This window comes from Bacillus rossius, chromosome 1 (genome assembly GCF_032445375.1).
Source record: "Bacillus rossius redtenbacheri isolate Brsri chromosome 1, Brsri_v3, whole genome shotgun sequence".
NCBI lineage: Eukaryota > Metazoa > Arthropoda > Insecta > Phasmatodea > Bacillidae > Bacillus > Bacillus rossius.
Genome location: NC_086330.1, coordinates 52,706,453 through 52,730,420, shown reverse-complemented (window position 1 = coordinate 52,730,420; position 23,968 = coordinate 52,706,453). Strand labels below are relative to the sequence as shown.

Genomic DNA, 23,968 nt, shown 5'->3' with positions numbered 1-23,968 from the left:
AAGGAATTTTGTACAAAAGGAAATAAATACATTTTTATAACGAAAATCCTGTTTTTTTTTTTTTTTTTTTTTTTTGGTCCCCTCTTGTAGATCGATCTTTGAGGTTAGGTATTTCACCATAGTTAGGATGAAGTAAGGCAGTTTTATTCTTCTATTTTTTTTTTAAATAAAAGAATTTTTGAACAGCCTTTTTTTTTTTTTTCACAACAAAACACTGATCACAACTTGCACATAGCCAAATGACTTCTCTGTATCACTGTAGCTCATTGCTCGTTTATAAAAAAAAATTATGTCGCTTACTTAACCTATTAAATAATGTACGTAGTTACAAGGAATTGTCCTGAGGGGCCGACCACAGTAATCCTGGGCCAAAGCCTGGGGTCAAATTTTGAGTTTAAAAAAAAGTTCAAAAGGATATAAAAAAGTTAAGCACTCTGCCTAGCCTCAACAAGGCATTAAATTATCCAGTCACAAGTCAGACGACGTGACTGCATGCTGCGACATTCAAGCAAAAACTATTTGTACAATGAAGTTGCCTTCCCTTACAAAAGTGAACACAAAGGGAGGCAGCCCCGTGGGTGAACAGGTAAATCACAATACAGAAACCAGGTACACGACCATATAGGAAATATGTGCTGCAAATATTGTATTCCATGAAAGTCTGGCAAGTCACATCACACCACAGCCTGGATCGTTCTGATTGGCTAGTGAGACCCAGTGAACATTCTGGCCCATTGCTGCGCAGTCAAGCGCATATGCGCTGTTTATTCCCAACACACTAATTTGAGGCATAAAAAAAAATTAATGGCGCTGAAGTGTCACACCCCCGTATTCTTTCTTTATGCATTGTAAACCATCAGAAGATGCTTAAAAATGTAACAAATGTAATTAATACACATGTTGATTATAAGTGACCAAACAAACAGAAAAAAAATTTAAAAAAAAAAAAAATTTCACTTTAGGCAAAATCTAACCAAAATTAATAATCATTAAGATTTTATATAGCATGAAAAAAATACCATAAATTCCTATTCATAATACATATGCAAAAATTATTACTTAAGAAAACCTAAAAAAACATAACTCATTCTTAGTTAAAGTGTTATTACTAGCAGGGGAAGGAATTATGCTATGCCACAAATGAACAAAGCTAGAGGAAAGATTACATGGTGAACACCGATAAAACAGAAATAACAGCGTAAGAGAAGTTAATACATGACGAAACACTGAAATAGAAGTCAATACACTGCTTATCAAAATGCAAGGCAAAAAACAAAATGCAGAAAATTATCTTCAATTACCTTTTTTAATTCAAATACAGAGTTCATTTCATAAATCTTTAGTTTAAGCTTTTATTTAAAAGCATTAAATCTGAAGTACTATGTAAAAAAAATATTTATTTTCTGTATACAGTTTGTTCAAAGTAAAGTAAATAAAAGCAGTCTAAAGCTGATACCCTACAGACATGGCTGCAGGATTACAGAGAAAAATCACAAGGAAAAGTATAATGACTTTGGACTTTTAATATCGCATACTGAAATAAGAAGAGTGTTACAAAAAAATTTAAATATGAATATATGTTGGCACCAGAAATAAACTTAAAATGCACAATCAAGCATATACTTTTTTCTCACTACTTAAAAAGTTAGGAAGATTTAATAGTCCAAATATGAATATCACAATTTTTGGTTACTAATATATGAGTAATTTTATCTATTAATGCATGATATTTCACAAAGTAAAAATGATAACAATAAAATGTGTCAAAACATAAAGCCATAAAATCTAGGCAATAGATATTGCATTTAAAAAAATGTTAAGCGACGCAAAAAAGGCATTTCTTATAATGGAGTAGATTCATAACTGTGCGCTGACTCACTTGAACTTCTCGAGGATGCAGACTGCGCGGGGGTGGGATGCGCAGTAGGCCTGGTGGGCCTGCTTGATGCGTGGGGCGGCTGTCAGGAACACCTTGCCTACGCGCTGCTCCAGGGGCGGTCGCTGGCTGCATTCCTCCAGGGACGCCAACACCTGCTGGTGGACCTCCACAATCTTGACAATGTTGCCCGTCAGCTGTCTGTACTCCTCCCTCGTCAGACTGCAGCAAACCAGGGCAAAGCAACCCCTCCTTGTTGGTTGTGACATTCGCCATGGTTCAAGCAACTTAGTCACACCCTTCGTCTATGAACACAAAGACAGTTTCCAAGAGTTTGAAAGTGGAAGCCTCAGCAGAATTGCAAATCTCATTTTTACGAAACCATCTATGCACAAAATTAAAAAAAAATAAATTTTTTATTTAACTTAACAGTTTTTAACACCCCTAAAATTTCATCTCTTTCTTGGGACATGCATTAATCACCGAAGAGGCAATCTCAGTGCGAAACATCACCTTTCTTTGTGATGGAAAGAGATAGCTCTCTCAACTGGAAATTTTTTGCAATTTAGCCTTTTATAAACTAGGATTAGCCCAAAAGAAATGTTCATTTCAATGACAGCATCCATCATGTTTACCATATTCTAAAATCTTTAAATATTACTATTTCTTAAAATATCAAACCCACATCGCAGCAGTGGGATGCTAGAATGCTTAACAGATATACACCAAGGACTAGAGAGCAAAAAATTTATAGGGATGTTGTGGTAATTATAAAATAACGCCACAACAGACTTAAACCTGCAAAGCAGGATCACATAGCGAAATAAAACTTTAATTCATTTCCCATAACAAATGAGACTTCTCTAGTCCTTTATGAACTACATTTTGTTTGGATGTTACATTACACAAAAACGCACAGAGACTTAGGATGATGCATGGGACTTCTAAGAGTAAACTGAACGCTGAACAACTTGCATACTGCATCAGTGTTCCTAAATTAGGTCTGTCTGACAGTTATTAGTGAACAGTCATCAGAAATACAAGTGGTAAAAAGTAAAAAAAAAAACATTAACCTGTTACATTGTGTACCAACAGAAAAATAGATAATAATTGGAACTGAGTATGTAAATTTATTTACAAAATATATATGTAGTATGAAAATAATTAGGAATGGACAGCTTCCAATATACAAAGTAAAATCAAATATATTAAATAACAGAAACAACAAATATTTGTCAAGAATTTGTCTTAATCTAGTTAATAAAACTGTAACGATAAATTAAGAACCCTTGAGGAATCAATTTTCACTACTGTGTTTGTGCAACTTGGAGATGAAAATATATTTAGAATATAAAGTACAAGCTATGGTGTGTTTAAAATAGGCCTGTGTGTGCTGCGCTGATGACACAGCAGGACTTGAAGGCACAAGCAAAGCCCACGCACATGTCGGACTTCTCGAGAGGATGGAGGAAGTTCTTCAAAAGGCCCTGGAGCTCTGCGACGTGAGCCTTCTCCGAGTCTATCAGGTCCTTGAGCACCACGTTGCGGTATGCTCTCTGCTGCGCGACCAGGTCAGGGGGCAGCTTCGAGGGCGATGTCTTGCTGCCTCCCGGGCTTGATGCATCTGCAGCGGGAGAACACTTACTGTCTCGTAACTCCTCAGCAAATACTGACACCTTAAGGCTCAGTCTCAAAAGACATCGCAATTTTTTAAATTTCTTGTCTCAAGGTCATTACTGTTGTTTAAGCGCTCCTTTTGAAATTTCAACACGATACTTTCCTTGTAATTTTGGTCGGTCACAAATATTTTTTTCACAGACATGCACTAAATTTAATATTACCTGAGTAAAATGTAAAACATTGCGCATATATATACATAAAAATCTATTGCTGCATGTATGAAAGATCACCACATCAGAACTGCTCGACCAATGTTTTTTTTTTGTGTTTGTAATTGTCAAGACAAGATTTGAATGAAAGAAAATTTTTGGAAAATCTACCAGAAAATTCTGAAAAATTCATTCAGTTTGAGAGTTCTACTGCCACAGGTTTTCACAGCAACAACAAATTTCGCATTAAATATTTCAATGTTTAATCAGTGGTTGTCATATCTTTGGTGCATTCAAAACCATCACATATTTTCATAACATAACCTTAAAATACATCAAATTCCACATTGAATATTTCAGTGTTTTATCAGTGGTATCATATCTTTGGTACATTCAAAACCATAACATGTTTTCATAGCATAACATAAAAGTTAAAATTATCATATTAAAACATTCAATTGATTTCAGTTTGTAGTTAATTGATATTAATGCCACCAGTGAGGCATCAAATTATCGGTCGACATACGCGCAACGCAAGCCAACTACTAATCATTGAGTAAATGAGAGACTAACGAAGAGCTTAGACACCATTTGGAAGAAATCGAATAAGAATTTCTCAAGCGCGATCCATTAGGACTCCAGAATAACTCCAGAGTCAAGTTCGACTAGCTCAGTTGGAGCCTAAACACAAAATAATTTGGAACAGTGACAAAACTGACTGCCAAGCGTGACATTACGACATAGACGTTTGGCATTCAGATATGATCCAACAGTCAATTATGCCGCAGATGTATTGGGCGACTTCAGAACAATGAGCACTGTTTGTCAACATTGCAATGCTTTGAGATTTCCACATAAACCACCAGGATTTGTTGTGGGAGCGGAAAGGTCAAATTACCACAATTAACACCACCACCAGAGCCACTGGCATCACTGCTTTCTGGCCAAGAATGTCTATTTAAGCATTTCTTGCAGAATATACAAAATTACAACAATTCCTTTCAAATGACATCATTTGGGGCAAATATCATTGAAGAATGAGGTTTCAACCCAACTGCATCACACATCACATACACAAACACTCACACAACGTTTCACCAAGTCTCATAAATCAAGTATTTGTTTTCTATTTTACAGATTCAAGGGCAAATTCACCATCGTGCAGGAGCATTGTTGCCATCAGTGAATGGTGATGACAAATTTCTTCAGATTTATTTCCTTGGAAATTCTGATGATGAAATCAATCAGCGTTGTGCCATAAGTCATACCCTAAATCGAGAGATTATTGTGTAACTGCAACAACTCTTGCATGAACACAATTAACTAGTTAAATTATAAGTATATAAGTATAATTAAATAGATAAAAGATGAGCAGGCGAACATCAAAGATGCTTCAATGCACAGACGTTAAATGAAGTTGTTCACGAGAATTTGGTGTCTCGCAACATTGTGATTCGATGGCGTGATGGTGATAACCTTCAGCTTATCGTTCGTATGAAACACTACAATACCCGCTTATAGATTGCAGAGGAGAGGATGGATATCATTTTTTGAACAAATGTTGGTTTGTATTTATGAAATGATAAACTCCGACACCGTTTGACCAATTGCCATGAAAGTTGGCACATCGATGTGTTTTTCCATATTTTTTTTTGTAACTCAACGCTACATGGTGCTGCAGTGCATCAACTTCTAAACCATTCAACCAATCACCATGGGTAAACAAAAAAATCAAAGATCATACACATACAAACAGTAATTGTGTGTCAGTGCTCTATGTCCACCACACTGTCATATAGCGCTATTAATTTTGCTTTAACTCGCAGACAATATATCACCCTGTGTTCAGCCCAGGCAATGCTGGGTACTGCAGCTAGTGTAATAATAATTACAAATACTTGTGCAATGTTTTACACACATTATATTACACTTAGTGAATATCTGTTGAAAATGTTGGTGATAGAAAAACAATACCAAGGAGATATTGATATTGTGTTAAAATTTCAGAAAGAGCCTTTAACAAATAGATATGACAAGAACATTAAAAAATCAACATGACGTGTGAGACGAAGCCTTATGTCACACAGACCTCAATACTCGTTAACAAATACAATCACAAGTATCAACTGGATGTAAGACAGATGTAGAAGTAAATTTCATTAAAGTTAATTAAATGTTTAAACTCTTCTTTAAATGGTAGGATTTTTTCCTACATTTAAACTTGTGATTACTTGAGTTATTGGTACTCAAGAACAGAGTTTTTTTTCCAAATTAATCCATTTTTCACTGCTCTACAAGGCTCTTCCTGTAGCATTTGCCATGTTCGTTCATGAAATAAGATACTAAATTAGTCATATATTCTATTTAACTAGATAATTCAAAAATTATAGTCATAAAAACTATTTTAAAGTACCTCTGGAATTTCTCCAAAAACTTAAAAGTGTTCTAATGGAAAGCAAACCAAGATACACAATTTATTCACACCAACAACAGTGATAATAGTGTTGTGAATGAGGCTGGCGTAAACTGCAATGAGCCAGATTGTATTTTAAAAAAAACTACTTATACAGTTTTGTTATGCAATCTACTGTTGAAACAAATTCTTGCTCATAGCTGCAAAAATTTTTAACCAATATTCGATAAACAGCATAATCATATTTACCAACTGCACAATACACGGCAAGTAAGAGAGAAATATATTTAAAGATGATAGACCATACATTTTTATATGACTAAAAAAAAATTTAATAATACATAATATAAAAATGCTTACTTAACAATAAACTATCCATTTAAAAGAACAAATAGTTTTAAAAAAAATGATAATTTTTTTTTCCTTTTAGTTAAAATGTATAGGTAACACTGCAAGCTGTTGCCACGTTCAAACATGCCAAGTCATGAAAAACCATTTATGATCAAATTCTCAGCCCATGTCAATTTTGGCACTAACGGAAACCAGGAGCCATATGCGCACGTCAACACCTCATGTTGGCTTGGATCCAGAATTTCTCTGAAACATCCGTCTTCAACAGACTACTCTCTTTTGAAGAGTGAATGTTTATCTTCGGTGACTTTGAACCTGTTCTAAAACTGGGAGGGCAAACAGCTTATAATATTTAAATATACCAACAGCTTGAATCCTTAATACTACACCCAGGAAAAGTATTCTACTTTGGGTACTAGGAAAACATAATCACTAAGATTTATTAACCAGAATTTTTTTTTTTATATATCAGCGAGACTCCTCGAATAATGATAGTCCATACTACCAAGTAGTTAGGAAACCACCACAATCACAACATTTAAGCAATACAATATTTAACAGAAGTATAGTATGAATAGTTTTTTTTCATACCATCCACTTCATCTTAGAACTGCTTCAATAAGAACTGTGCATATTGTTAAATTATTATTTTTTATATTATATTGTGACAATTTTTCATGTAGCCTGTAGTTTGGTTGCAAGCATGGAGTTAGGAATTGTCACAAGAGGGTATGCTGTTATTGAAGAGTTGAAATAATAATAATAATAATAATAATAATAATAATAATAATAATAATAATAATAATAATAGGTATAATGCTAATAATAATGCTAATTTCAGCAATTACTATTTTTTTTTTCAAATTCAAGCTTTAATTTGGTGTTTTTAATTGTTTCAAACATAAAGGCATCAGAATATTTTTCACCTATCACTTTGTAAAGCAATGATCTCTATAAACTTGTTTCATATTTGTTAAGGTTTGTACATATTCATGCTTTTTTTTACCAAACTGTCCACCATTGTTTTCTCTGCATGTTTGCAAAACTTTCAGATACACCAGGCACATTGCACACCAACCTACTGTAAAGTTCCTAGTAAAAAAAAAAATTCAATTTACAGTTTCTAGGTGCCTTTGCAAAAATATGAAAGTCCTTTTATGAGTAATACTTTCAGATCTCTTTAACAAAATAAATGCAAGAATGGTGTGCATGTTTAAAGGATTTGTAAATTAAATTTTCTATTAAATTTTTTTCTTAAATACATAGTTGTGTTTGGATAAAATTTTGTATTTTTGAAAATATTTATTTTGCTCATCAGGAAAAAAGGTGTTTAACAAAAATAAGTTCTCGAAGAAGAACAAAAGACCTTCTTTAATATAAAAATAATAACTATTTTTGAGGGAAAAATAGTGGGTGCATGTACTTATGTACACAGTTCAGATTTTATACTTCTTTGGCATTATTAAAAAATAGTTTTTAATTGCATGCAAATAATTAATTACAATAAAATAATAAAAGGGCTGGAAAAAGATAGTCAACACAGTCAATAAAGTTCAGTTTAGATTTGAAAAATAAAATAAATAAAATTTATAGAATAATAAATATATGACATAATTTGTACTAAATATTATAAGATTCTTAATTTTAAATATTTATTATTGATTATTTAATATTTTAAAAGAAAATTAATAAATTTAATAATAAATTCAAAAATTTAATTTAAGTTTTTTCATTTTTAAATATTTATTATTTTCTTAATTTAATATTCACTTTTCATTTTTATCAAAAAGTTTTCATTAATTTTGTTCATTTATTTTTATAAATATTTATTATTTTTTAAATTTAATAATAAATATTAAAAATTAATATTTTAATCTGATTTTCGATTTTAATTTTTATCACAAATGTTTTATTAAATTTATTTCTTTATTTTGTAAATATTAAATAAGTAACCAATAACAAATATTTAACATTAATAATTCAATAATATTTAGTATTAATTATATTAATTATTAATATTTTGATTTATATCAATAAATAATACATACGGATAGTTAACTTCAATTATATTGGAGCACTTGAAAAAGTATATAAGCACAATTTTTTTTGCTAATATTTACGAATAGTAAATAATATTAATCAAAATATTCAATTTAAATCACTACTGAATATAATTTGTTAGCACATATATAATTCACATTTCTATGAAACTAAAACACATGTTGTGAATGTAGAAATAGAAACATGTGGATAAATATTATAATATTATAAATATGAAAACAGTGATCAGAGGCGACGAGCATGCCAACATGCGCAACTAATAGAAGTTCTATTTATATTTTGTTGGTAGCTTTCTTTCGAGACTTAATGAACGGTTTAGCGGGCAGCTTCAACCTGTTAACTTTGTGTTACAGTGCTGCGCGCGCATCTTAAAATTTCACTCTCATCATTTTTTCATAACGCGCCTAAAGAAGTATAACTTCAAAAATCTACTTTTTCAGGTCTCTTGCTATAACATAATAAAAGTCACTTTCTAGCTCACCATTGTGAACACCCAAAATATTGCAGAAATGGTTAATAAGTACAGGCAAGATTATATAGTGAATAGCAATAAAACCTAAATAACAGGGAAATAATGTCAATTCACCGCCAAACACCAAAATGGAAGTTAATAACACTGCATAACACCGAAATGCAGTGAAATTCACCTCAATTACTTTACTATGTCTATTAAAATATATAATTTGTTTCATAATTAATTACTTGAAGTTTTTATTTAAAAACCTAAAATGTTATGTACTAAGTAAAAACATTATTTAGTTTTTATCTCCAGTAATTCCAAAGTAAAGTAAGGAAAGTAAATAAAAGCAGTCTATAACTGACACCATATAGACATGGGTAATAGACCTACAGAGAAATATCACAATAAAATGTAAATGTCTAATGATTTTGGGGTTTTACATTGCATATTAATTGTTTTTGATTATTGAAAGTTTTGGTTGCAGATTTTTTTTTAACCTACATCAATATATGTAGTATTGTTTATTGTACATATTCAAAATGTCTTACCACGATTGTTGAAGCAGTTGATCAAAGAAATTGTGCTTGATAATTATTTCACATGTTTAAATTTTTAATGATGATAAAGATCAAATCCACTATTTTTAATGACGAAATTTGCTTTTTATAACCCCACAAAATCTGGGCTGTATTAATAAGTATGAATTAGAATTTCCACCTTTCAACTTCACTCTCATCAAATACAGTACTTTATAACTGTTTCCGCAAGGCAAACACCACATTTCACTCAATGTATCGGGTGTCCTTCAAACATGGTACAGGCCATCAGTTGGACAAAGAGCAGCTTAAGCAGGTTCCATGTAGTAATATATGCATGGCCACCCCCTGGTTGGGAACAACCTTTTTATTTTTTTATTTCAACATCTCATGCTACTGTTTCACATCATGTCGAAAGACTGCAAAGTAGTGGAGGCGAGTGGAGCACAGGGCAGCCCATAGAGACTTTTGTTCACATTGTGATCGTGGTAAGCAACTGTTGGAAGAGAGTGGGATAGAGTGTCAAAGGTTGAGAAAATCTATGTTATCTCCGAATTCATAACAAAAATATTTGGTTTAATGCCTCGCAGACAGCGAGGTAATTAGAGACAGACATATGCAAGTAATCCAAAGCAGAAAAATTGTAGAAGGAAACTACGATCTTCTACAGTAAAGAACCATTCCAGCATTTTCCTGAAGAGATTAAGGGGCCCGTCTTAATGTGGTGTATTCATGTCAGTGAGGCGAAATGATAAGTGCGAAAATTGCTGGTGCTTCTAGCACAATATCACCTCTAAACACAAGGCTGTGAACTAGCATGCAGTATTCTCGTTGTGCATAGGGAACTATGAAATTTGAGCTGCAACCATAACATTATATGAATGAAAACAGTGCAATTCCTCAAGTGCTTGCAAGGTTATGTACGGGACGTTTGATACCTAAAAATAACTCTGAAAACACACATTTTAGCCATTTTCACTCTTCTAAAAATACAGTTAAGAAACAAAATGCTGAATAACAACTCAATCGACCACTGCATATTCTTAAATGCTTTTCGTAAATAGCATGGTTTCTTCTGAAGCTCTGAACACCGTATGTGTCCCCAAGTAGGCAGGGCCCTTAAGAGAAACCATGGAAAACTGAGATCAGATGGCTTGAGTCCAGGTGCTCTGGAGTTACGAGTCCAGTGTCTAGCCAACACAACCCCTCACTCCAGCGGTCGTCACATGATGTGCTGTTTAGAAAAGTCCACATTCACACAAATTGAAATAATCAAACCACATACAATATTCCAGCTAATCTAGACCTCACTTGTTTGGACATCTGGTTAATCTGGACATAATATATTTTGTATTGTTAATTCTACATTAGTTAATACATTACAAACTTAAGCAGGGCCGCAACTAGAGTCTCTGGCACCCGGGGCATGAATGGATTCATGCGGCCCCCCCCCCCTCTTTTTTTTGCACATACCACACCCACGGAAAAATGGTGCTATTTAAGCATTTTCGGTACCTACATGTAACAGTTTCTGTGCTACTGTAACTTCCATGCATGAACCCACTATGTCCATAAACATAAAGTAGTCCGTATAATCACTAGACTTGTTCATTAAATTGTCATCATAAATGTTTTTTAAAGATTCAAATTCAACTTGCGAGACCTTTTTTGCAGCAAAGATTTTGATGATATCATCATAGCAAATAGAGGATACTCTCCCTCACAGCCAGTGGTACCACCCTCTCTGACAACATTGTACTGTATTCGTATAGAGGACGCATTAAAACTTTCTAACTTCTCCCTTTACAATTTTTAATGTTAATGATGAACTTGAAATTTTTCTCAGAGTATTTTAAAATAAATATGTTGAGACGTTATATTGTAAATCAGATTAGACATTCCTGGCATGCAAGTTAAAAAACTTTTTACTAGTTGTAGTAGGAATTACAATGCAAGCGATTTCGGGCGCCCCCACAGCTTTGCACCCAGGGCGTATGCCCCACTTGCCCCCCCCCCCCCCCCCCAGTTGCGGCCCTGAACTTAAGTCTATGTATAAAGTAGTATTAAAACTAAAATAAGCTGTAGGACAATTTGTATTAACAAAAAAAAATTATTTTTAGTTACACGTACCTACAATTTTTATTAATGTACATTATAAGCCAAATTATGTATAATGCGGACTTTTGGTGATCCTGTCAGGGTCCGGTCACATCTAGTCCAGATTTGCAGGACTCTACTGTATAGCCAAACTAATTTGAATGTGGTTTGAACAGAGCTACAGAATGGATCAGATAGTAACAAATAAACACAGGAAAGGAACCATTGGCAATGGCCTTCCCAAAGGGTTTGCCACTACTGAGCAGTGCCAGGGTTCCAGTTCCTACTGACCTTGGGGCTTGTACTCCTTGACATAGTTGGACGGGAACCAGCCCGTCTTCTCCCCTAGGGTGCCCTCCCACCAGCCTCCTTCCTCTCGCTGGGTCACCGTGATTATGTCGCCCTTCTTGAAGCACAGCTGGCGGGAGGAGAGAACAAGCCTCGTCAGGACGTTTCAACTGGAGTACAGTGTCTTTGCAACATGGAGAGATCTTATGGTGAGATTTAAATTATGAAAAACTCCTTAAAAAAAATATAAGTTTCTCAATACTCAATTTGGTTAGGTTCTATTGGGAATATATAAAATAAATAAAGAATGTATGTACTTTTAAGATTTTAATTTAAAAGTATTTTTTAGGAGTAAATAATTTATACTTTGATATGAATATATAATTATATTTATGTTTATTAGGAGCTGAATACTATGAGGCTATATAATATTGATATTACATAATAACAGTTTTTTTTACAATTTTTTCTTTTTATTTACAAGTCGTGGTAGTTGGTTAACACACTGCATGTAACCCACATTGTTCTTATTTAGTGTGTGGTACGAAGGCTGTGTTGATAAAACACAGGTAGGTCTACTCAAACACTTAAAGCTGTTAATATGGTATCTACTTATTGTAGTAAAATATTTTAGTGACCTCCGACACTGAACCTGCCTTAGGCAAACACTTTGAATTTTGTTCAAACTGAAAAAATGTCTTTGCACAATCCTAATGTATAATATGTAAAGATTTTAGTATTTTTCTGTGTCATTACTGGGCTCAGTTTGTGGGCTTGAATCACCTTTCTAAGGAACACATTGTATACTTTACAGCTGTTTGCTTCTTAAGAATCGTGTATAAAGTAACTCACACGCCGAGATTTAGTGTATTTTCTTAAAACTGTTCGTTCAAATACTTCAAAATCTATTGGCCCTATAATTTTGGCAGATCTCACTGTGGGGTCCCTACCTTGTTTCTCAGTATTACTTGTGATGCATGTTGTTTGTGGGAAGGGCACTCAACAACACTTCTGCCTAACACAGTGTTTCCCGACACTGATGCAAAGAAAAACAAATTATTAAATATTTCCAAATTTGGCATCACCTACCTCATCATTATTTTTTCCTTTGAAAGTGTAGAGCGCCTGCACCAGCAAGGGAACGCCATCTGATGCCATTCTCGGCGCTCAGCAAACGCAAGCCGCTTTCTCGTCTCATCCAGCACCTGCTGCCCGCCCGAGTCATTCACATCCTGCAACGCGACCAACAGCAGGCGTCACTCCCGACGAGCACTCTCCACGTCTCCGGCAGAGACGCGCCACTGGCCCCCCCGAATTCTTGGCGCCGGGCCCAGGCGGCGGACCGCTTCGAGGCCTTGGCCCGCGGCCAGCTGGGATGATGTCCCCAGCTCGTCTTCCTGCAGCTAACCTTACTCAACAGCTCGCACCGAAGCCACCATTGTACAACACTGACCTCGGCACAGCAGTGCTGCGACTTGTTGGCTCACACTTCTCAATGCAATATGGTTAACATGCTTAGCACATCAACACACAGCACAGTCATGTACATAAGTAATGAATGAATTGTAATTTCAACAGTTTTGTGTAAATAGTCTTCCTACAGCACAATACCCATTATGGATGTCAAAAAAGTAACCAAACTTCACATGTGGCTGAGGATTTTAACTTAAATGTAAAAAAGTATTTCTGCAAAACACTTATTCATAACTTTAACTATTAAATTAAAAATTTACTTTGAAAAAATTGGAAGAAGAAAAACACTTTGAAGTAACAGTAATTTTTGGACTCAAAATAAAATGAAAGATTTTTTTCATTATTTCAAAGCTACTAATAAAATTCTTAGTGCAACTGGTCTTGAGACAAAAACCAAAAATTTAAAAAAAAAATCAGATCACATTCAGAAAAACAACTACCCGTTCATGAATGGGTCTCTGTGGTTGGCCGTGCCGTAATTCTTGGAACTCAATGACTCCAAAAACAAGCAAGCAATGTGTTGCTTTAAAAATAGCCTCCTCCCATCCAGGAATAAACTCAGCTTACATTGTTTGCAAGCTGTGCTACTTGACTGTAACTACTAGCTTGAAACGCAGACCAAAGGGATAAAAATACGTATATATCAAGAAACAAATTATATAACCTTCTCTTCAAAGAAACTTGGAACTTAAAACTGATAAATCAGAAATGTGAAAACTATTAACACCAACAACACAATAAAAATTGTATTAAATTTATATGGGAAATAAGTTTATGAATTTCTTATTGTCTTTGAACACTTTGATAATATATATTACATCGTAAAACCAGTATAGCTAGATGATAAAATAGGTGGGGGAAAATCCCTGATCTATCCAGAATATATGACAATATTTCTATGAATATATACCAGGGTAAAAAGGTGGTTTTCAAAGGGGGGGAAATAATGATTTTTCACACCAGTAAATAGCTATTCAATATTTTAAAATTACATACATTTGTTTTTACACTATTGTCATTTTTTATTATAATTCAAAATGTCAGTAATAAAAATGTGCGAAAGTTTACTTTTAAATTAATTAAATAACTCATACATAACACAAAGCCACAATAAGACACATATTTATAACAAACTGATAATATTATTAATCTATGTCTTCTTCTCATTAGTGCACATTAAACAAGACCCACAAGATAAATTTAATTTTTGTTCCCAACATATAAGGCATTTGTAAGAGTTGTAAAATATTATTTAAAAATGTTTTTTTTTGTTTAAATTCCTGATTTTTTTTATTTAGAATTAGTACATTAGTACATTAGTACATATATGCATCATGTCAGTGATTAAAATTAGTAAAGAACTGTCATTTCAATGTCTTACTATTGTTACGAACGTGACATTGGCCGGCACATGTGCAGGTGCAGAGCTGGCTGGCGACTGCCGCAATATGATATGTGCCGCGCGCACCGGGAAGATAACAAGGATTGTCGCTTTCCCCCCTCCTTCCCACCACTCCCCACGCGGCGCCCTGCCTTTGACACGTAACTGACACCGGACAGCTGGGAGTTACGCGAGCCGCCGACGCGTGTTTTCGAGAGATTTCTGCCGTCGGGACGGCTCGCGATGACGCGACAGGCCCCGGCCGCTCTCGTGAGTTCTGGAATTGCTGGGGCCTATATATAGGTCCGAGGACGTCAGGAGTGAGTCAGTATGAGTGAGTGAGCGAAGTCGGGAGTTCTCCCGCAGCGGAGTTTCCGGGCGATAGTGCCGCGGGTGCGGCAGGGTGGCGAAGTCCTTGGACGAAGGTTCCAGGGCAGGAGTTCAGTTCAGTCGGGAGTTCTCCCGCGGCGGAGTTTCCGGGCGATAGAGACGCAGGCGCGGCGGAGTCAGTGAAGTTCCGAGCGAGGCGTCGTGTGGGATCTCGGCGAAGGGTGTGACGGCGGCGGCGGAGAGCGGCAACGGAGTCCCGCGGCGGAGACCCACGAGGGGTACTGCGGTGAGAGTTGCGCCAGAGGTGCGGCCCAGCGAGGGATTGTGGAACGAGTGACTGGGGAATTGACATTTCTTTAAGTGTAACTAATTATTTGCCAATTTAGAAGATTACTTGTAAGTGACAAGTAGTGGTAATAAATAAAACTGTGTGTGTGATAAAAATCTTTAATTGGGCTATCCTTACGAACCCGCAGGAAAATCTTAACACTATTATAAGATTTAGAGAGTAATTTTTCAAACATACATCTACAGTTACACTGGCCAAATGTCTTTGTATTTGTCTAGAGATGTCTATCTATTTTCCCCTGCTCACATGCACTACGCCCCTCCTCCCCCTACTGATGTTTCATCCCCGACTTCCCCTTCAACGCTTGGATGGTTGGAGGAACCGAAGCCAGCCATCTGTTCCCTTTGACTGTATAACCTGCATGGCCTAAACCTTCGAGGGGCGAGTTTGCATTTCACTACTTTTCAACAATCCATTTTGCGTATTAAGGATTTTAAAGACGTTTTCTGTAGTAAGTTGTTATAAAGAAAATGATTTTACAAAACACCAGTCTTTGACGACAGATTACACACGTATTTAATGTTGACGCAAGGGAAGCAAAGCACTCGTCTGATTCCCCAGTCCGCTCGCGTGGCTTCGGGCACAATTTGAATATGGGAAGATAGCCGAGCTCTGAGTTTCAGTTAAGAAGGGGACAACAGACAGCGAATTTTGGCATTTCAGAGCTAAATGAAGAGTGATTGTTGTCTAAAATTTAAGTATGTCCAAAAATTAGCATATTTATTGAAATAATTTGTTTGAATACCAGATTCAAAATCTAATTAAAAAGGAATTGTATCCATCCTGAAAGTAGGGAAACAGACGGTTCCCTTCGTTGCATGGAGTATTCTGCCATGAAACCAACCAATAAAACTCTCAAGAATCTAGTAGCAGAAATACAACTGCAGCAGAATTTCCCCGAAGTGGGTGCATTTTATTTCTCAACTTTTATTTAATCATGCATGGTTTCTTAACAGATTTTTTTGTGTGTATATGCTTCTTACCCCTCAACTAAAAAAAATCCTGTCACTCCACTTCCTAGTTTTTACTAAATATTGATGTAATAAATACCGTTCTTTGACATCGTATGATGGTACTTCTTTTTAGTCACTGTCTACTAGTATTCACGAGTTTACTTCTAACTTGCCTTTAGTGAGCACAATAAGCATGTCGAATATCTTGTCTCTTAGGAAGTTCATTAAAACAACAATTACTTTATCTTAACATTTTAAATTCTTCTCTGTAAAAATATAGGTCAAAATTTTACGGAAGTGTTAAATATACGTATATGTATTCATGTCACTATTGAGCCTGAATTAATGTTGTTAAGAACGTGAGAGACCAGACCGAGATCAGGTTCGGAGCTGGCTGGCGGCCCCACACGCGCCATCTATTGACGTAAGGTATGCCACTCGTGCCTGGCCGGATCACAAGGGTCATCGCTACCACCTCCCCCCTTCGCTCCCAGCACATCATCCTGCCTTGGCGCTGTTATCTATTGCTGAGCGGCCTTGGGGCATTCCACGGACCACCGCATGAACAAGCGATGCTATTCTCAATGCTTCGGGCGTCGGGTCTGCCCAGGACGACACGACTCGTCACAGCCGCTCTTGTCGGTTCGAGAAGTGCGCCCCACAGGTATTTAAGCAACAACGCTGGCCTCCGGGGCAGTTCTGCTAGGAGTACGGCGAGAGTTCCACGAGGAGTGCATGAGGAATTCGGCAACTGAATCCCTCAACAGATTCCCATGAGTGTGCCGCGAGTTTGGCGAAAGAGTTTCGTGACAGTCCCACGGCAAGAGTTCTGAGCAAGTTTTGGACGGGTTCCGAGAGTGAAGGCCAGAGCTACATCAGTGAGAGTGGCGTGAGATCGAGAGTGTACGAGCGAGTAGCGCGAGACTGTGTGTGTGGACAGGCGCAAGGTAAGGCATGAACCACTGTTAAGCCTAGCTCCAGTGAGGAGTGCGAACTGTGGAACTTTACAGACACTGAGTGACTTGAGAATAAACATTTTTAAGTGCCAGTGATTTATGATTGGACATTTTTAAGTACAATTATTTTTAGCAATTTAACTATTAGTAATTAATAAAACTGTAATAAAACTCAATTGGGCTATCCCTTACAAACCCAGTTCTCACCACATTATAAATCGTAACAATCTGAAAATGACTGAATATTTTTAGTATAATTTTAATGGCAGTATGAACGAAAATCAGTTTTTTTCCAAATCACTGCAATGTACAGCAGGCTGCATAATTACAAACACAGAAAACTACATTCAAGAATATTTTATAGTTTACCTAATAAGGCTGTTAAGATTTTTTTTTATTCTTTAACATCTGTTTATTTCATCCTTAGCAGCAATTGATAGTTAAACTTATTCCACTCACACCCAGACCTGTCCTCGTCCAACACTGCTGATAGCTTCCACCCATGGTCTCTCCTCTCCCTCTAAACCAACCCCCCTCACACCTGCAGACTGCTCACAAGCCCACCCACATCAGCCTAACCAGCTCAACAACCCCCTGCCAGGGCTTTCGGGGGGGAGGGGGGTAATATCCATAGGGCCCTGGCGGTTGATTTCCAAAGTTTTTTTATGCTCTGCATTACGATGAAAATAATTCTAATGCTAAAAGAATAAATATGAAACCTTACAAGTTATGCAACATATGCAGATCACATTTACAGTTATGGCCACAGTAAACGTTTTTACAGTCTTTAGACGGTCTTAAAAAAGTCGTACATAAGGTGATGGGGAGGAGACCGGAACAAATTATTTGATCCCAGGCTAGTATCTCTGGACGGCCCTGCCGATCTTGCAGCATGCCTCACTCGAGATCTGTGACCATCACAGGATGCCTGTGCATCACCCCCACCCCACAGTCACCACATACCACTCACCCTCTTGCTGCCCCGCGCTGAACTTTCTCGAACCAGCAACCAAAATGCAGCAGCATCTGCCTGACCAATCTGGTGTCAGCTTCATCCTTCACCATTAAGCCCATTTCCTTCAGGATGTTTCCAAACAGTCCCAGTGCATCACGCCACTTCATCAGCACCTACCCTCTAACTTGCTCCCACTCCACATATTTCCCTTTCCAAAGAGACACCAGATAATAACCAAAGCTTTCCCTACCTCCTGCTGCTTCCACTGTTACTACTACATCCCTTTTATTTCATTTTATTAGCAGCCATTCAAAAATACAATTATTTTATGAACCTCATCACACAATAGATAAGTACAGTTGCAAAACAGTTACATGAAAGTACATTTGGAGCATAGACTTAGATTACATGGCATATTGACTACCGATACCCTAAATTTAGTAATTTTTTTTACTTGGTAACTAGCTCAGGTACCTGGTCTTTACGCACTGAAGAGACTTCATTTTAGGAATATGAGTATTTTTATTATTTTTTTAGAGATCTTAGGTAAACAATGATTTTCCTGTTATTTTGGTTCAAGGTAAACGTGTAATTTGTACAAACTCAAATAAAACTGTAGATTTGATTTAGAATGAAAACAAATATCCCTACTTTTTTATATATTTAGAATCTTTGATTGCAAAACTTTATGATACTACAAGTATTTAAATATGTTTATAAGTTCAGAGTGGCCAGAGATTGAGACAGTAATTTTCTTCTTACGTTCAACATTAAGTGCACAAAATTTCATCAGGAAGAAACAATAGTCTGCTTTAAAGGGTGGGAAAGAGAAATGAGGGCGGCTTTTCAAAATCTCATGTACAAAATTATTTTTTTCTTGTTTTGAATGTCAAGAATGCAAAATTTCATCAAGCTCCGAGAAAAATGTAGATTATAAAATAAAACCTCAGTCCCTTTTCTTTATACCGTAAGTATTTTCACAAATCACAGTGCATTAATTTAATTGGTGGTAAGGAATTCCAAAACAAGAACTTTTTGTTAAAAAACATGAAAGGAAACCAAAACCTGCAAAGTTACAGGTGCAAACAGTAATAGCGCACAAAGTTTAGTTTGGTGGGCTTCACAGAAACACTCCACTAGCTGAGAGAACATGTGTTTGCAGCGCAGTGACGTTATAATTCTCGAAGATGGTAAAATTCTTACATCGCGTTTTTATGAAGTAATATAAAATTCTGAAAATACTTTTTTCAAACAGAAGACACGTTCCTGTATTTAGCCTGAAAACAGTGTTTCTGAATTACTACTGATTTCTGAAAAATCAGTTTATAACTTACCTTACAATACCTGTGCATTGATGCGGCCATCTACATTTTTCGCTCTATCGTGTAGGTCTCTGCGTGTATATGATTTGGAGAACTTGGGTTAAATTGTAAGAATGGTCAATTATGTTAGGTTAGGTACATTAAAAATACTTCCAAGAATTGTAGAAGGTTGATTGGGTTAGTATTTTTAATGGGTGCTTAGGAATTACCAATTTACTATGTAGCTATCCTGACATAACCAACCATTCAAAAGATTTTACAGTATTTTTTATGTAGCTATACTACCCCAACCAACCACCCACATTGTTTTGAAAAATACTTCAAAGAATTGTGAAAGGTTGATTGGGTTAGTATTTTTAATGGTTTCTTAGGAATTACCAAATTAATATGTAGCTATCCTGACACAACCAACCATTCAAATGATTGTTTTGAAGTATTTTTAATGTAGCTAACCCAACATAATTGACCATTTTCACAGTTTAACTAAAGTTCTCTAAATCATATACTCTCACAGAGACCCACATAAGAGAGGAAAAAATGACGGCACAGGTATTGTAATGTAATCTATTAGCAGTGATTTCTCAGAAACCAGTAGGAATGTAGGAAAAGTTTCTAGTGTACGAAGAAAGTATTTTTGTAATTATAACTTCACAGAAACGCAGCCCTGTAGGAATATTTTAATCTTAATTTTTTATTATTTTTAAGTTTTATACTTAATTATTTTACTAAATAATCTATTATTGGCATTGTTTGTCAGTCCTGGGTGGTGTTTGAAATGTAGGAACCAATGAATGTAATTAAGTTAGATTACTGAATTAAGTGGCCATGCGGGTTAATGAACACAGTTCGTATTGGTATTTTTTTTTATTGATCGATTTTACCATACACATTTTTTAAGCAAAAAGAACCGCAGTTGTTTAATATGCTAGTGTGCCTTCTAGAAAATGAAACAAAAAATAAGTTATATAAAAATGTTGATTAAATCAGTTACATTAAAAATACTTATTTATATGTCAATAATATGATATACTATATGTTATGTAGAGATACATTTATTATACATAATTGATATGTACTTTTGGTGAGACAATTACCCCACCGACTGAAAGGTAAAAAATTGACAAAAAATAAATGAAAATATTCTGTTCAGGTCACTGTCGAAATTTTCAAACCTTCATTAGATATACCAAAAAATAAATATATAACAGAGATATATACCTTTAAAATGTTTGTGTGAAAACAAACAAATCCTAATTGCATATTCCAGCTGACTGATCAGATCACATAATATTAAAGAGTGCGTTCAGTAAACTCCAAGAAGGTGCACCCAGAAACCGGGAATAAAATAAAACGTGATTGTAGGAAAATAAATTAATTGATTAATTATCTGGCTCACAATACAAGTCAAGTATAAACTATACAAAAATTTAGATTTTATATATAATATGACATTGTAAAATGTTAGGTACATTATGTTTTTTTTTCAGTTCGAAAAAAAAGAAGGAAAAAACTAATTATTTTTATTCGACTTTTACAAAAATACTCTATATCCTAACTGCAGTAACTATAAAAGCTCGACTCAAAGAAATTTCACTTTTCAAACGTAGAACTGTTACAAATAATTTATTAAATTTAATAATAAGAGAACATTATTTTACGTTTACTATTAATATAGTTAAAAGAACATTTTAAATTTTATTGTATTTAAATTCCTGACTTTTAATATTTGTTTTCATTTTATTGTTATGCCATCACTTGCGGTCCTGTGTCCAAAACCACGGAGTAAACTCAGTGTGGTGGATGCGAATTTCCACAAAAAGTGCCAGGCATTCTCCAGAGCTAAACACGATAGAGGGAAGAGTCGTCAACCCCTTGTGTAACACTGAGTTAGAGGCTGCGATAGTTCGGGGCTTATTATAGCTATTATTGTGATACTCCCCAGCCCAGCTCAAGATGCTGAAGCCTAACTAGCATGGACAGGTGAAAACACTGCAAATATTTAAAACGGTTTAATTAATAAACTTTAATCACACACATTTGTCGTGATACTACACAGTTACATTAACATATCACACACCATAAAACAATGTACAGTAAAGACTAGTGACCTAATTCTGCGGCAGTCTCTTTAACCACTTGTTCCGCAGACAGTGCGCGAGATACCATTAACAGGTCAATCCATGGAGTGACTTCTAGATACCAATAAATGTATAGAAAGATATTGCAGTCGGTCGGTGTGTGCGTGACACAATTACATGCAGATCTCGGACAGAAGTTGACCAGTGCTGTATGTAAACAAACCGTGCATGGGAGGGTCATCTGGCGGTTGAGTTGTAACTGGACAAGGTTTATCTCTTACTCTGAAATGGTTCGGAGCCACGATGGTTAGTCTAGAGCAAGGCTCCAGCTTAAATACTGACAGATCAGAACGAATCGATAAAAGTTGCAACACTGAAGGCACTTCCCCAACACAAACCGCATGCGCTCTAAACCGTGGCTGCATGAAGACTGCAGGAGAGTGAAGGGACGTGAGAGGGATGGAAGCACCCTCTCGCGCCAATTCCATGCTAACAAAACTTTACTATTCTTATGTAGGATTACAGAGTAAGAGTTGACGCCGCCGTCGGTGCTCCCTCTGAGAGCACAGGCCGTTATGTGTCCTCAACACCTGAATTAGGGCCGGTGCTACGAACACGCTCGCGCGTGCAGAATAGTGTAGGGGGAGCAATGCCTCGAATGGCGTGACGTAAGTCACGGCCGGCTGTGTATACGAAGTGCCCGGCCGGGTGTGGCAATGCGCAAAAGGGAATTCAGTGCATATGCAATTTAAATTACAAACATTTAATATGTCAAATATTCCTTAATAATTAATTAATGTAACGCTTTTGGTTCACAAAACTGGCCGGCATCATCTTCCCGTGCTCCGTAGCTTCCCGCGGATTTTCCTCCCAACCCTGGCCGAGTTGCCAGGGAGAGTCGTCAGTAGCCTTCCAGCACTCACCAGGGCCGGCAGCTCCGCGCACGTGGAGCCTTCTCGCGCCAGAAACAGCATGTAGCTTCCTCAATAGGTAATATTTTCAAATCCGTTTTCATCTGCTCCACGGCCGGCCCTAAATCGGTCGTATGACGTGACGTACAGTCGGTCAGTAATATGTGTGACTCGACTATGAGTCGTTTGAGTACTACGTAATTTCTACCGTTTAAGTGTTAGTTTTCGCCATCAGCCATGTGTAAAATGTAAATTTCAGTGTTTTATCTAATTCTTTAATCAGTGACTAGTGAACTATCTTTGTAACTCACCGTACAGGCTACCACTTCCTAACCACTAAATTCGCCACGTGCCTTAATCGTCGTCACCGTCACTCTCAGGATAGCCTGCGATGATACGGCCAGTCACGTGAAAGTGTATTGTACCAAGCGAAGTACTGTAATGTGTGACGCAGCAATAAAACGAGTTACGGTTCACTTGTGTTTTTTAATAGTTACGGCATCCTGGGTGGCCAGAACAGCCCGGGGGGCCCGCTGTAGACGCGTCCCTGCCTGCAGCCACGAGGCAAAGAACCCCGCCCTCGAGTCAAAATTCCCCTTCACGTAATTTAAATATAATAATTTTAAGACACACAGCGGGGACAGCATCAGAGTCTTACTGCATTCCTTTATAATTTAATGGTATTCAACATTAATTTAACAAGTTTTATAATTTACATGATTTTTAAAGTTATTAATAAATATTGGCTGCTAGAGTCAAAGAGAAGATTGTTGGTCACTTGCTTGGACTATTCCACTTAATATTACATACTTAAACTTCCCCCATCAAATTGTATTCAAGACGATACCCACAAATAATGAGTGTTGATTTACTATAATGCCCAGAAGGGACACATACAACCTTACAGGGCACTTCCCTTTTGGAGGTTTTCACCAGATTAAAATGATATATGTATTCTTGGGAGTATGTGGGGAAACACACTGGGACCTCCCTACCATCGTCCACGGGTCCTCCGCGGATGCGATGCGAGGGTTCGTGCCACCAGCAGTGACGAAAATTAGCGGGTTCGGGACCGGGTTTAGTGCCCATTGGAAATACTACATCAGTTATTTACTGTCGATATGCATATTTTGAAAAAATATTAGACTGATTGCCGAGGGAGCCAAATAACAAAAATGGCATTTTGTGACAGTATACAGTGACGTCGTACCGACGCTACCTTCAGCCGGTTCTCACCCGATCAGTGACCCTCCCGTTCGGAGTGCGCCCCAGCCACATCCGGAACGAGTCAAGTGACGTAACAATTAAAACATAATATTCTAATTACAAGGATATTTGTCAGTGCCATT

At 36.4% G+C, this 23,968-nt stretch overlaps 1 protein-coding gene across 5 annotated transcripts in view; it reads right to left on the bottom strand.

Moving 5' to 3' along the window:
- The window catches only part of LOC134536108 (rho guanine nucleotide exchange factor 7), an 80,389-nt gene extending 59,399 nt beyond the window's left edge, over positions 1-20,990 (bottom strand). For 4 of the 5 annotated variants that reach the window (XM_063375671.1, XM_063375707.1, XM_063375688.1 and 1 more), the window contains exons 1-5: positions 20,849-20,936; positions 13,001-13,143; positions 11,915-12,041; positions 3,320-3,500; positions 1,880-2,098 (exon numbers count right to left, since the gene is read on the bottom strand). In XM_063375671.1, the coding sequence (XP_063231741.1) occupies positions 1,880-2,098; positions 3,320-3,500; positions 11,915-12,041; positions 13,001-13,069 (596 nt within the window). In that variant the 5' untranslated portion in view covers positions 13,070-13,143; positions 20,849-20,936. Of the gene's footprint in view, positions 1-1,879; positions 2,099-3,319; positions 3,501-11,914; positions 12,042-13,000; positions 13,144-20,848 lie in introns of all 5 variants that reach the window. The other variant, XM_063375679.1, reaches the window with a different exon arrangement.
- Between the last annotated feature and the right edge of the window lie 2,978 nt (positions 20,991-23,968).